This window comes from Vulpes lagopus, chromosome 8 (assembly GCF_018345385.1).
Source record: "Vulpes lagopus strain Blue_001 chromosome 8, ASM1834538v1, whole genome shotgun sequence".
NCBI classification, from domain to species: domain Eukaryota; kingdom Metazoa; phylum Chordata; class Mammalia; order Carnivora; family Canidae; genus Vulpes; species Vulpes lagopus.
Window position 1 is genome coordinate 133,201,589 of NC_054831.1, and position 15,482 is coordinate 133,217,070.

The 15,482-nt window shown below is 41.6% G+C and overlaps 1 protein-coding gene across 6 annotated transcripts in view; it reads right to left on the reverse strand.

Moving 5' to 3' along the window:
* Positions 1-15,482, reverse strand: part of VPS13D (vacuolar protein sorting 13 homolog D) — a 237,818-nt gene that overhangs the window by 126,776 nt on the left and 95,560 nt on the right. For all 6 annotated transcript variants that reach the window (XM_041765973.1, XM_041765972.1, XM_041765971.1 and 3 more), the window contains 8 exons: positions 13,879-14,014; positions 12,481-12,528; positions 10,148-10,298; positions 9,838-10,048; positions 5,472-5,719; positions 3,776-3,967; positions 3,342-3,468; positions 1,661-1,803 (listed from right to left, as the gene is read on the reverse strand). In XM_041765973.1, the coding sequence (XP_041621907.1) occupies positions 1,661-1,803; positions 3,342-3,468; positions 3,776-3,967; positions 5,472-5,719; positions 9,838-10,048; positions 10,148-10,298; positions 12,481-12,528; positions 13,879-14,014 (1,256 nt within the window). The remainder of the gene's footprint in view (positions 1-1,660; positions 1,804-3,341; positions 3,469-3,775; positions 3,968-5,471; positions 5,720-9,837; positions 10,049-10,147; positions 10,299-12,480; positions 12,529-13,878; positions 14,015-15,482) is intronic.

Genomic DNA, 15,482 nt, shown 5'->3' on the forward strand with positions numbered 1-15,482 from the left:
GCCTAACCCCCTATCCCTTTCTTTGGTGTAAAAACAAAATCCCTATCACAGTACCATTCCTAAAGACATATGCAATGACTTTTAATGAATGCTCCTTGAATGAAAATTTATATGCGTGCTCACAGCGTATTTCTGACTAGAGACCTGTTTGCCTCTGCAGTAACTCTGTGGTTCCCGAAAATCAGCAGCTTTGGAAGGCACAGGCTCCATTTCTCCCCTCAATTTTTTCCAACTGCAGATTCTAGCCAACCTGTGGTATCTTTCTTTGGGAACTATATCAAGGACCAGATACCCCAGCAGGTAGCCAAACACAGCATGAAGCAGCCTTTGCCTACTCAAGAGGTGGAGCAAACAGATGTAAAGACACAGTACAGAAAATGACCCCGGCAAACAAACAGTAATAAAAAAAGAAAGAAAGAAAATGATCCCTGGCAGGAGGATCAGAGAATTAATTTCCTCTACTAAAAATCTTACATCAACCTTAAAGACAGTGCCCACGTCAAGGGAGAACGCATATGAATTCATGTTCTAAAAACAGGAAAAGGAAGCTGGACTTGGAAGAGACTCCTGCTAATAAGCCCTCAAATGTTTAAACATATCTCGGACCCTCCATGGGATTCAGGATAAACAGCTACCTGATACCACCTCAGTTTTTCCTTCTACAACAGGACTCTTTGTATCTGCACCGTCCAATTACAGTTGCCATTAATCATGAATGGCTATTTAAATTCAATTAACTTCAGTATAAGAAAGGATTCAATTCTTTGGTCACACTGGCTGTATTTGTTAGTAACGTACTCCTGTGTGCTCAGCGGCCACACGTGGCTAGTGCTGCTGGGCTGGACGGTGCAGAATGGGACACTATCATCATTACAGGGTTCAATGGACAGCACGAGGACGGTTCTAGATGGTTTTCCAACATTCAGCCCTCAACAGTGCTTTGAGAGCTTCAGAAATTATATACTAAAGGAAAGGGGTACTGCTAACATTTAAACCTGAGACATTTAAATCAAACTTACCTTAACCCTTCAGAGAATCTTCTGAGCATTCCAGATGGCTATGAGGTACATAGGTACAGCATTCTCCCCTCCCCTCACCACCCTCAAGAAGTTAAGCTAGTTTGGGGGCTTCTAGTTACTATAACCACTAAGTACACTTTATTACATTTTCTCCTTCAAATGTGTACCCCCCAATCATAATCCTACTTCTGACCCAGACTTGTCCTTTGCATCTGGGCAAGTCACTTAACCTCTCTGCTTCAGTTTCAAGGAGAACAATGCTCCTTACCCTCTTAGGGTTTGCAAGTTTTAATGAATGCGTGGGAAATGCTTGGAGGATGAAAAGCATTCTAAGTGTTCCTATTATTCCCATGAAAAACAAGGATTCAAGCCAAACTGATACTTTCCTGACACAGGTGAGTCTGAAATTAAACAGAGCCCCAGACCTCAAAAGGGCAGTGTTTAGGTGGCTCCTTAGATCCCTAGGAGAACAGATCTGCGTTGATATCAATCTAGCATTCAGAGAACAGATACCTGACCCAATGCCAAATGAGAGTATCAGCACTTGCAGCCAGGCCAGAATGTATGGCCAGCTTATTCCTCCAAGCCTGAGGTCATCGGCCAATGGTTCTGATTCTCCCGCTGCTCCAAATGTAACCCACCAATGTTATAGATCAGCCCTGGGCGGTTTCCTTGCTGGATGACTTTCAAAGCTCGGACACCACTACCACCATCCAGTGAGAAGCCCTGGCACCAGCCCGGCATGCCTTCGGGATGAATCCCCTTTCCAATTCTCATCGTGCAGCTGTGGGGCAGAAAAGCAGAGATATATGTATTCATCTGTAAGAAAGTCTTACTTACCTGCTCCAATCAGGAAACACGATCACCCAAAACCAGAACTCTGACACTGACTCTTCCTCACTTTCGTGTGATTCCCCAACACAGAAGGGCAATCAGCTAGTGGTCAAGACTCTTACCTCTGAGGCAGCCACAGTACCTCAATGTGTGAAATGTATGGACATCTACACCTGGACACGTTCGGAGAAAACATTAGGATTCTGTGGGCATAAATCATGAGGAAAGGACTACGATACCTTATTCCTCTGAGAAACAAGGATTCGAATCTGATCCTTTCCTATCTCAGGTGTTTCAAGGATTCATGAAATAACTTGACTGTATGAGACAAGTGCGCACACGAATCCGTGCACACCAAGAAACAATGTACAGAAGGCGCAACCTTCTTTCTCAGGCCTGGTATTCTTACAACGGCGAAGCACTGTCTGGTTGGCCAATGTCTTGTCATGGATCCTGGATACAGAACTCCTGAATGTGCGTACCGGCTCTACTACTAACAAGCCACATAACCTTGGACGGGTAGTTTGTTCGGAGCCTCAGTTTCCTCACTGTAAAATAAAACACTGTTTCCTGCCCTGCCTAATCCACAGGGATGTGATGGGCGAGGGGAAATGCTTTGTGAACTGTGAGTTCCCTAAATAAGTCAAGCTGCATCACCAGTGTCAAGTCCTTGATCTAAAACTGTCAGAATTGTCTCAGGAAAGGCGTGACACTGCGTCAGATGGTTGGTTGTCTGTATCTCCCGCCACGTCCAGTAAGTCCCCAGTCAATCTGAGACCACTCCTTCCTAGGAAGACTGCGGCCCACGAGAACTACACAGCAGGGGTTGGCACTGAAAGGCTATCAGATGCGCTCCCCTTGAGGAAGGCTCTAAATGAGAAGACTTCTATAAAAAGCAGAACATCAAAACCAAGAACAAAAGGGAATTCATGCTCCTACCACATGCACAAAGGCCAGGTCACCTAAATCTCACCACCGTTGCTCCTTCCTGCCTTTAAACACACGAGTGCTCTGAATCTTGAAGTGGTGCCGTTTATTTCAAGGGTAAAAGAGATGGACTCTAAAACCTCACACAAAACGACCTGGGCTGGGTTGGCGCAGCGGACATTTTACCAAAGGGCCAGGCTAAGTCCCCTTGGATGCCAGCTCTGCTGCCCGCGCTGACGGCTCTGCACAGGGGAAAACCGTGCAGTGGAGGAAGGGAACACGTGGGTGCTCCTCACTGGCAGGGTTATGAATAGCACTACTTCAAAACATGTAAAATAAAACTAGCTTTCATTATAAACCCACCAAATGGTTTATTTTCAATATCAAGTGACACAGAAATTAGATCCGAAAAAATCCCATTAGGTCATGGTCCTATTCCCCTGCCAAGTCAGGATTGTTATCTACAGTATATTTCGACTTACACGGATATACTATAGCCTTTGCTAATTTTTTCCCTCGCCTAGGAGCTTATTTCCCCTTTCCATAAATAACTGTACTCACAGGTTTGGCTGCTCTTTGTCAGCGTAGCAGAATAAGAGAGGGCTCAGGCTCCGGGCCAGCTCGTGTTCCTCAAACTGACCTGCAGCATCTGTCTTTGCGTTGTCCTGTCTGAAGATCAGTGGTAACCCTTTAGGAAGGAGGGGGACAGCTTACATCAGTCCCACCCAGTCTATGCAAGACAGATGTAGATGGTAAAGGGAAAAATTGTCTAGGGGGAGAATCGTGAAAACTGAATTTATTTGCTGGGCTCAGTCTGTTGTCTGAAAGGACAGTTCTGACCATGATGAAGCACTTATTATGGAAGCAGGAGAGTTTCAGCAGCTTAGACTGTTGAAGTCATCTATTTGCATTGGCTCCATTTGGTTGGCTGAGCAAATAAATCTGAATTCCCATGACCAACGGCAAAGGCCTACTTGAGCAGCCTCTGTACATACCTGTTTTGTTAATCAACCAATATGGAGCAGAAATGAAGATCTTTAAGGATCCTTCTGCTCGACACACAATCCGGATGGTGAGGTTCAGCTGCCGACGGTTGATGTCATAGAGTCGCATTCTTACCATGTAGTTTTGGGTTCCCGGTGGAATGAGCAATTCTTTACAAAGTGGGAAATTCTCCAGTGATACCCCTAAAGAAGATACAAGCTACTGTCTGCCTGGGTTCTCACTGTAGTTTATCAAAATAGCCCACAGCCAAACAAAATTGGATTCCTTTTGGAAAAATCAGTAACTACATATGTAACTGGCAAAAATCTTGTTAGAATGGCCATTTTCCTTTAGCTGGGGCAAGAGTAAGTATGAAGCAAATCAGACGGCCTGGAAGGAACATGGGAGTTTAAACTCCATTATCAAAAGGATGAAAATATCAAAAAGCTATCAATGATCCCCGTGAGCTTACTACTCAATAGGCCCTGAGCTGGGCAGGTACCTCAAACCCAGGAAAGGCAAGGACAGGCTAACAGGTAAGGTCTTCTGCAGTCCCACTGCCCAAGACCCAGTCTTGGCAATTCCAATTCCCAGTCTGTCCTTGCCAGCTGTGTGCTGGGCGGCAAGCTAACCTCGTGGTATATCCTCTGCCAAATGAGGAGAATACTGGTAGGTGTGTGGCCGCGTGGTTATTACAAGTGACCATCACATGGAGCGTGACTGGGAAGAGAGGAGTGCTGTGTGTGCGTGCGGTGGTGGTGGGGTGGGGGTGGGGACATGTCCACATTACAGGGCTCCAGGAACATTTGTTAAAGACATATTTAAATGTCAGAGCAGGGACCTGCTTTCTTAGAACAGACCACTAGCACTGCACTGTTTTTGCTCTTCTACATCAAGCTCAAGGATTTATATATTCACTGAAATGTAAACTCGTCACCGATAAACACACTGCTTAAGTCCAGTAAGTCTGAGGCTCCTCATCTGTAAAATGGGGCCAACAGCTGTCAGCCTGTGACAGGAGTTGCGTGAAGATTGAATTAGAGGACACAATGAGGTCACTCACGCAGCTGTAGCAACAAAAATACTTCCATCATCATTATTTCAATGTGTCTACAACGGACTTAAAACAACATATGTCCTGCCCAAACTCTAAATTCCTCACTTTGCCTTAAGTGCTGCAAATTTAGGATCGATTCATCCCTGTGGCTGAAAATTACCTGCTAGATAAAACAACCCAAACCTCAATTTCTTCATCAGTAAACAGGATAAGCAACTACTGCTATAATGGTTATGTGAGATCACGTTGTGAAAACACCTGATTTGACGTCTGGAGTACAGTATGCTGAGTACACGTTTTCTCCCTTCTGAATAAAAGGAGAGACCTACGATTTTGCTCATTTTACAGCTAGGAAAAAAGCATGGTTTCAAAAGATGAAATGACTTCCTATAGTCACACATCAAATGAGCAACGTAAGAAAACAGGCTCTGTTGAGTACTTCCTCTATATATCTTTTGGATTTGTTCAGTTTTTTCTTTTGATAATTGTCTAAGAAGTTTTTTTTTTTTTAATAAAAAAAATAAATCCCTTGAGCTGGGTTACTGACATACGTGCTGTAATTTCTCTAAAATCTTTATCAAATGATCACAAAACATTTAGTGACATTCCCATAGAATTACCACCCAATGATTCTTTGACTAAACCCTCACCCAGTTCAATGTTCTGGGATGTATCAGCTGTGTGGAGGGCCACCTCTTTGCCAGGTTTCAGGGTCCCATTAATTGGCATCCCTTTAACATAAAAGTCAAGTTCACAAGGTAGCAAGTTGCAGATGACCACAGTTGGCAGGAGATATATGGTATGCCCAGGTTGTCTGAAGATCTGTTTCGCACTGTCAGAAAATATGTTTGAGGGCATATAATCCGGGTAATTCTCCTTCTTTATGGCCACACAAAACCTATGAAGACAAAATACTGTAAAAACCATTGGCCTAAATAAAGAACTTGAATTTTTTCTTAGTGGAGTATGAGAAAGCATAATGTAAACATGGTTCAGTAATTCAGTTAAGATATTTGCAATTTTCAATCCAAACACATATACTGAGGTATAATTAAATCACAATAAAATGGATAATTTTAAATGTTCAGTTTGGTGAGTTTTGACAAATATGTATACCTAACTGCTACCCAAAACCAGTTATACAATTTCTCACTCCAGAAAGTACCCTCCCATCCCTTTCCAGTCAATATCCTCTCCCAACAAAGATGCAACCACTGTCTGACACTTACCACTTATAGATTGGTTGAACCTGTTCTTGAACTGCACGTAAACAGAATACAGTATATACCACTCTCTGTGTCTGGCTTTTTTGTGTCACATGAAGTTTCTACAAGATACAGTTGAGCTGTTGTATGCATCAGTAATCTGATCCACATGCCAATGGATGAATATACCACTTTTTATTTATTCATCATCCTGTTGATGGCTAACTGGGTTGCAGATAGCCAACTGGGTTGTATCTTCATATCAATTTAGTGAGCATGGAAATCCTAACAATATCGAGTCTTCCAATCCATGAACTTGGTTATCTTTCCAGTTAGTTATTGGGTTTTCTTTACTATCTCCTGACAAGGTTTTGTCATTTCTGGCATAGAGAACTGGTACATAATTCCTTAGATTGAGTTCTGGGTAATTATGATTTTTGATGCTACTGTAAGTAGCATTATTTTAATTTCCAATTTTTCATGGCTAGAATATAAGAATACAATTGAGGAGCGCCTGGGTGGCTCAGGCAGTTGAGCGTCTGCCTTTGGATCAGGTCATAATCCCAGAGTCCTGGGATGGAACCCTGTGTCGGATTTCCTGCTCAGCTGGGAGTCTGCTTCTCCCTCTCCTCCTAGCTTGTACTCTTTTTTTTTTTTTTTTAAGATTTATTTATTCATTGGGGGGGGGGCACAGAGGGAGAAGCAGGCTCCATGCAGGGAGCCCGACATGGGACTCGATCCCAGGACCCCAGGATCATGCCCCGGGCCGAAGGTAGCGCTAAACCACTGAGCCACCAGGGCTGCCCTCTTTCTTTTTTTTTTTTTGCTTGTACTCTTTCTGTCACTATCTCTGTCTCTCTCAAATAAATAAAAATCCTAAAAAAAAAAAAAAAAAAAGAATACAATTGATTTCTGTAGGTTGATCTCAAATCCTGAAATCTTGATAAATTTATGAAGCCTCATAATTTTCCTATGTAGTCTATGGTTCTCTACATATATGTGTCATTTGCATATATTAAGTTTTCGTTCTTTTCAGATCTTTAAGCTTTCTCAATTTCTTATTTATCCTTATTGCAACAGCTAGGACTACTATGGCAATGTCATATGGAGTGGCTGGTTCTCAATCTCAAGGAAAAAAAGTTTAAGGTTTCACCATTAAGTACTGACGGTAGCTATAGGTTTCTGTAGGTTTATAACAGATGCCCTTAAACAAACTGAAAAAATTCTCTTCGGTTCCTCATTTGCCAAGTACAGCTGCCTGTACTGGGTGTTGAATTTTATCAAGTGCTTTTTTGTTTGTTTGTTTGGCATTTAATGAGATAATCTGATGGGTTTTTTCTTTTAGTCTTTTTGGGTTAATATGGTAACCCAATTATCAATTTTCAAATGTTAATATAATCTTACATTCCTAAAATAAACCTCACTTGCTGGATTTCTATTTGGTAATATTTTGCTAAGAATTTTTGTATCTCGGGCAGCCCAGGTGGCTCAGCGGTTTAGCGCTGCCTTCAGCCCAGGGTGTGATCCTGAAGACCTGGGATCAAGTCCCACGCTGGGCTCCCTGCATGGAGTCTGCTTCTCCCTCTGCCTGTGTCTCTGCCTTTCTCTCTGTGTCTCTCCTGAATAAATAAATAAAATCTTAAAAAAAAAATTAAAAAAAAGAATTTTTGTATCTCTTGGGGAAATACTGGTTTATAGTTCCCTCTCTCTCTTTATTCAATAATATATATGTCAGTTTTGGTATCAGGTATATGTGGTGGCCTCATAAAATGAATGAGGAACTGTTTCCTCCTGCTCTGCTTTCCAAAAGACTTGAACTGGTGCTATTTCTTCTTAAAATGTCTGGTAGAACTCACTGGTGGAGCCATGTGGACCTAGAGTCTTTATTCTGGGAAGGCTTTTTATTGAAAAATTAATTTCTTTAAGAGATATTGGGCTATTTGGATTTTCTATTTCTTCATTGTGTCAGTTTTGATCATCTGTCTTTTTTTAAGAAATCTGTCATTCCAGAGTGGAATTTATTTGTATAAAATTATTCATAGAGTCTCCTTTTAATGTCTATAGAATCTATAATAATGTCTCCTCTTTTCATTCCTTCTATCAATAATCTGTGTTTTCTCTTTTCTCCTTGATCAATCTTATTATTTATCAAATTTATTAATCTTTTCAAAAGGCCAACTTGACACTGCTAATTTTTCTCTCTATTGCTTGTTTTCTATTTCATTGATTTCCACATTTACTTTTATCAGGTTCTTTCTCTATTTGTTTGTTTTAATGTGTTCTTCCTTTTCTACCTTAAGGCAGAAGCTTAGAACAGTGATTTTCCATCTTCCTTATTTTCTTACAAGAGCATTAAAAGCTACACATTTTTCAAAAAAACCACAAAACACGGGATCCCTGGGTGGTGCAGCGGTTTCGCGCCTGCCTTTGGCCCAGGGCATGATCCTGGTGACCCCGGATCGAATCCCACGTCGGGCTCCCGGTGCATGGAGCCTGCTTCTCCCTCAGCCTATGTCTCTGCCTCTCTCTGTCTCTCACTGTGTGACTATCATAAATTAATTAATTAATTAATTAATTAATTAAAAAAAATAAAGTAATAACACATTATAAAAAAAAAACCCCACAAAACACAAAACCTATACATTTCTCTGTAGAACAGCTTTTGCTGCTTCCCCCACATTTTAATGTCTAGTTGTTATTATTGTTCAATTCAAAATATTTTTAATTTCCTTTGTGATTTCTTTTTTGACCATTGGGTTATTTAGAAATCTAATGTTTCATTTCCAAATATTTAGGGATTTTACAGGCATCTTACTGTTACTGATTCCCAGTTTAATCCTATTGTGATGAGATTTATTGTGTATGGTTTCAATTCTTTTAATATTTATTGATCTTTGTCTTATGGCACAGTAGATGGTCTCTCTTGATAATTATTCCATATATACTTGAAGTGAGTATACGATCTGGAGTTGTTAAAGTGCTTTAGAAATGCCAATTATGACATACACTGATGGACAGCACTATTCAAATCTTTGATGTTTGTTTTTATAAATCATTGACAGGAAAGTGTTAAAACACTCCATCATGGCTGCGTATTTATTCATTCCTCCCTTCAGTCCATTAACCACTGGCCAATCAGGGTAAAGGGCATACTAGAATTCTTTACACTATTCTTGCACCTCTTCTAGAAGTTTAAAGTAAATGAATGCCTGTCTTCACTAAAGAGAAAACTAAAACTGATAGTCTCTGATCTAAGTAAGTTTAAAGTCTAAGTTTAGAAGGATTGAACAATACAGTGTTTTTTCCAACATTGAATCTAGAAATGTACTACCTATATGCTTCAGAAGGGGAAAACAGGAGTCTCAATGATTAGATAATTTTGTTAAGGTCCCCAAGGCAAGTCAGTACTAGGTGCATGAGCCTTCCTCCAAATTCCTTTGAAATCTGTCATTTGAAAAACTTCCATCCCCAAGATTCTGAGTCTCAATTTAGAAATAGGTACTGGCTAATATTTTTTTCTTCCCTCTCTGCATGTCCTCTTTTTATGCTGATGCACACATACAAGTTTCTTATCTTGTGAGTAGTGTGTTTGTTGGTTGCTTCTCCCATAAATATCAGATGATAAGCAACAGTCGCATACCCACCAAAGATTATTAACCCTCGAAGCCTTATAAGCTCTAACATAAGAACTTAAGGAATAAGAACTTTAGGGTTTTAAACAAGCACAACTGAATCACCAAGAGTCCTCAGAGAGAGAATGAATATCTTTTTAAAAAGGAAAATTTACACGCCATTGCAGTGCTGTCCATACCTGAAGAATCGGCTTTTGTCCAAGTCCATAGAGTGGCATTCTCGTTTGCTGCTGCTAACCTCTGCAGTCTTCACTACATTGGTCCAGTGAATAGGAGCCTTACAGAAAAATACACCCAATCCTTTAGGCCGGGCCTGTAGCCGCCAAGAAGTGAGATGTAAAGGCACAGCAAACGAATCCCCGGGCATGATTGCGGGAAGCACCACAGGCTCTGCCACAGAAAAAAGGGTCAGCATCTTCAGGGAATGGTCTTCCACCCAAAAGTCTGACCCTCTCAAGATAAAAGAAGACAGACTATGGCAAAACTCACTGTCTGGAGCTGATGGGCTATCCAGTCTTAGTTCCATTGGTGTCTCAAGCCTGTTCTTCACAATGAGGGCAGATCGGACAGTGATTACTTTCCGAGCACTGCCCTCCATCGTCACAGCAAAGACCACCCGGACAGGTGGGAGTGAAGAGAACTGCAAAAAAGACAGGAATAAAAGTGTCATAGCTGTGCTCTTGAAAAAACACACAAAATACAACAATACCAACCAGAGTGCCTAAATCAAAAGCATCTTATTATTACTAGAACCCTTCAGTGAAATTAGTCATTAAGCCCTAAAACCATTCATCTTTAATAGAAGTGAATATGCTATAGATACACACTGTTAAAACAGCCAATTCTAAACATTTCTAGAAAAACAGATACTCTACTCAGATGTGGTATCACAAAATGTGTCACAAAGAAAAATCAGTCTTAGGCCTCTAGACACATTATAAAGTAACTAAGACCCATAATAACCTATTAAATCTTCCAAACTTCCTGCAATTTGATAAGAAACTGTCTGCTGGAAATTACCCTTCATTCACAATGCCCTTGGGTTCCTACACATCAGCCCTTATATGGAAACTGTGAACGAGGCTTGTTTTCAACTCTACTGGAGGGGAATAAAGATCATCCAAAGCAACTAAACGTTTAGAAACACTGGGGTAGGACTTTGCAAAACATAAAATGATTTACCTTCTGTGGTATTTCTCTCCCAGATTAACATTAAAGTGAGAAACACTCCTTGAAAGCTAACAATGGGCTGGATACTGCCCAACACACACAGAAAAACAGAAGGAAGTCTTCTGAGGTTAGAACTTGTCTTTGTAAAATCCAGAGAGTGTGTAAGAAAGAGCTGTCTGTACTGGTATGCCTTTCACAGGAACAATAATTACTTTTTCCCCCTAAATGTCATAAAAATTACTCTCTAGACCCATACACCGCTCGTTGACACGCCTGCAGAAAAAACAACATTTGTTTTTCAAAGGACTTTAAAAATCAAACTTCTCTTTCTCTGCAACTTTTTCAGCTTTGTTCAGTAATTGCTCTTTCATAAGCAGGACACCGAGGCTCCAAAACTTAACAGAGTGGAGGGAAATAATTTATTTTTGGTCTTGGGCTACAGCCACTACTTTGTTTCCACATGTTCATTCAGACATTCAACACACGTTTCATTCTACTAGCAAATGCCAGGGAAGTTTTTTTCTGTTTTTTAAGTATCAAACTCCACATCAGGTACTCCAAAGAGAAGGTTTCTGCAATTATCATTCTTTGAATGTGTTCAGAACATACTGACAATGCTGTTTTTATTGGAGAAACAAATGACACCACATCCAAGCTTTTCCTACTACCAACATTTTTTATTAAAACAAACAGTATGTGGAAACCGACCTAATGCACAATAAAACGAAGAGCTCATTTTGAATCAAGACGTCCATGAAATCCCAGTGAAAAGGCAAAATGTCATTTTCTGGAGGGTTTTTAGAGGGACACAATCCCAGCACAAATATCAAAGCTCCCACTGACCTAGCCTAGTAAATCCCCAAGAGAGCCAAAGCCCAAGAATGATTTTAAATCTTGACATTGCTGTCTCTAAACTTACTTAAAAATCTCACATTTCAAAACTTATTATCATCAGAAAGAAGAAACTATAAGCAAAATTCTGAAGATAGTTTTTTAACATCATCCTCTGATGAGGTTTCTAAAGCTAAATGGAAATAAAACTTACTATTTTTCATTATTATTTACTTTTACAATCTTGGGACCAAAATCTGGGAAATGCACACAGCTGCACAGGGTTAATTTATATTTTAACTTAAAAGAAAAAACGGGGGAGCCTGGGTGGCTCAGACAGTTAAGCGTCCAACTCTCAATTTTGGTTCAGGTCTTGATCTCAAGGTTGTGAGATCGAGCCCTGCTTTGGGCTCCGCACTAGGTGTGGAGCCTGCTTAAGATTCTCTCTGCCCCTCTCTCTCTGCCCCTCCCCACTTCACCCCCTCCCCCACACACTCACATGCTGTCTCTTTCTCAAAAAAAAAAAAAGAAAGAAAGAAAGAAAGAAAGAAAGAAAGAAAGAAAAGAAAAAGGAAAAAGAGAAGGGAAACCTGGACCACAACATTTGCATTTTCTCTTCCTCCCCGTAACAGTCTAATATACCAAGTTAGTGAAAACATTTCTTTGAAAGTTCTTATGAAAGGAAGGTAAATTGTTAATAGGAAAGGGCAAAGATCAATTCCAATCACACACAGGTCATAAAGTCCTGTGATCACTAGGACATCAATGTACGGTTTAAGTGCAGTGTATATACTCAGTAGACACAGGAAAATCATACTCACATAAACCTGCGGATGAATAATATTCATTCTGCTGCTTGGGCTGCCAATCTAAGAAAGAATCCAAAAGTCAGAGTCAGCACAGACCTAAGATTACAGGCATCATTAAATTCAATGACAACGTAATTTGCTTGAAAGGATAGGATTGATAAATAATCTTAGTAAAGTATGGTCTGCCATGAAAAGAAAACATCTTATCTTAGAGGATACGAGAAAAGTAATACTCATTTTTCAATCATTCCAAATATACAGAATTTCTCCACGACACAACAATACAACAGAAAGGTATCTCTGGGGAGAGTTAGTCCTTTCATGACTAGACATAAATTTAGGCAGGAACGTAATCTGGAAAGAAAGTCTCCTTTTCTAAGAAACTTAGGGACCAAGAGAAGAAGAGGAAGGAACAGCGTTCTCTGAGGATATTTTTCATCAATAAAGGGAACACAAGGAAAGCTACGATGTCTTTGCCAATCTGCACTTTCTGACGCATCACTGGCTCCCCAGTAAGGAATGTAATCCTACAAAGTATGGCTAAGCAGTGGGTGAGAGCGCCCATGACCACTACAGCAGCCAGGATGCCAGCCTCCACCTGTGCGTTCCAGACAGGGAGGCCACCTGCGTCTCTCCTCAGGTAGGCCCTCAACCCCTAACTGCAGGCTAGGGTAACATGAGGGCAAGGGTGTGTGAAAGGGTGTGTGATCAGAAAATGAGTAACAGTGGACATTGGTCTTTACGCCAGAAAGCAGAATTTGGAGACAGAGCTAGAAGGATCAAGGAACAGCATTACAAGAAATATAAAGAATATCATATACAGGGCAGCCCCGGGTGGCTCAGCGGTTTAGCACCGCCTTCAGCCCAGGGCCTGACCCTGGAAACCTGGGATCGAGTCCCACATCGGGCTCCCTGCATGGAGCCTGCTTCTCCCTCTGCCTGGGTCTCTCATGAATCCTGCATGGAGCCTGCTCCTCCCTCTGCCTGTGTCTCTCATGAATAAATAAACAAAAGTCCTTAAAAAAATATTAAAAAAAAAAAAAAGAATGTCATATACAAAGGAAGCATGACAATATGCGGAAGTAGAGCCAACACATGTTTGGCAGATTAGTAAACTGCCAATTGGGCCAACTGAGTATGAAATGGGTCTGCACAGGTGAGGTAGTATGTGTTAACGCTAATTTTCTATCTTTTTTCCTACTGAAATTAACCACTGGTGGCTGACCTATGTAGCAACTACGAATCCCTACGCCTGACCCCAAATAATCTTGTGTCTTCTTCCTAGAGCTGGGGGAAATGAGGAACAAGACAATTTCACCAGAGCGAGGTTACAGGTCCTAGTCTCTGGCTTTAAGGGCACATGGCTGGGGCAAGATTGTGCCCTAAAACACCAATTTTAGAGCCACACACCGTAGAGGAAGATGAATTCTTATCGGGTGCTGCATAGCGGAAAAATGTCCCCACTTTGTCCACAGACACTGGGCTCACTTGCTCCCAGCCGTTCACTCTCACTTGCAGCTGATGAATCCGGAGGTCGTGGGTGTGTCTATGAGGCAGAACAGGGGAAAGGATGTTAAGCATGATCTTAAAAAAGGAAGGAAAGTAGAAGCAAAGAGTCAAATCTGATTTACTATATAACGATATAAAAATCTCCTTGGCTAAGCCTTTTGGTGGTTACCTAATGCAAGAAAAATCAAGAGAATATTTTAACTGGGTGTTATACTTAAAACAAACGTGCAAGATCTGTAAAGCCCGAGCAAGACTGGCATTTACCCTCCCTTTGTACAAACTCTGCAAATCCTGCGCACATGCCGGGGTCCTTTCCGCACGCCGCCCCCACCCCCACCTCTATAAAATAATGACGTCAGCTAAAAGCATTCCAGTGGGCCAGTAAAAGTGTTGTACCAGCAATTTCATCATATAACCACACTCTCGGAAATGCATAAAATGACATTTTCTTCTTGGTTCCCTTGTTGAAAATCCTACATCTCTCAGAACCACATTCGGTTGTTTGGCTTCAGTCCTACACGCCTACAGACAGGTTATGAGAGACGAAACCCTCAGAGCTTTAGGGCTGAAGTGCTCGGCTGAAATTGGAGCAGAAGGCAGCGGGCAGAACGGGAGGAACAGGAGGAAATTGCACATTTAATTCTATTTTAGATTTTGCCTAATTCAAGCCAGAAGCCCAAAATGGGGAACTGGATTTAAGGCTGACAGGAAAGGGGGAGGGAAGGAGTGGGGCACCGTGTGCCAAGGAGGGAAAAGCCAGAGAAGGCATTTATTTTGATGAATTCAAGCAGAACAGTGGGACTTAAAATGGGTTACTAGACATGTATGCTAAAACGGAAATGACAAAGAGGTCAAACCCTTCCTGACGCAAAGGAGGCAGTGCTGATGAAGAAATACAGCCAGCAGTTCTATAATTAGCTTCTCCAGGGAACTTTGTGGAACAGGAACACGCTTACCACTCATCCCTGGAAATTCTGTTGTGGCTCCAGGTACGTGTGCCCAGCACGGTGACTGTATAAACTATTCTTCCTATGTAATCACTGGGAGGCCCACAAGTGCGGGACGCTGGCCACTAGAGAATCATGTGTGCTGGTCCGAGCTGTGCGCAAGGAAGAGCTGTTTCACTTGGGAGCAGCTTTGCACACAAAGACTTAAAGCGTCATGAAAGCATAAGGCCAGACGGCCGAAGCCGAGCTCTGATACTTCAGCTCTGCTTGACAACGGATAGGAGGCTCACATGCTAGTATCTCACCCTATCGCCATCCACTGGATAGCCCTTCCCCTTAAACATGTCTGCAAAAAAGACATTTTAGGACCTCTCAGTAACCAGACAGACCTTCTTTCGTGTTTAGTCCAATCCTTTGCCTGGCTGTTTCAACAGTGATCAACTGGCAGTCTCCCTTGATGAGTCACTGTTATCCTCCTTCGAATCAGAATTTCTTAGCATGACTGGCCCTGCTTCCTGAACCCACCTGCTTGCTGCAAGTGCTATGTAGCACACGCAC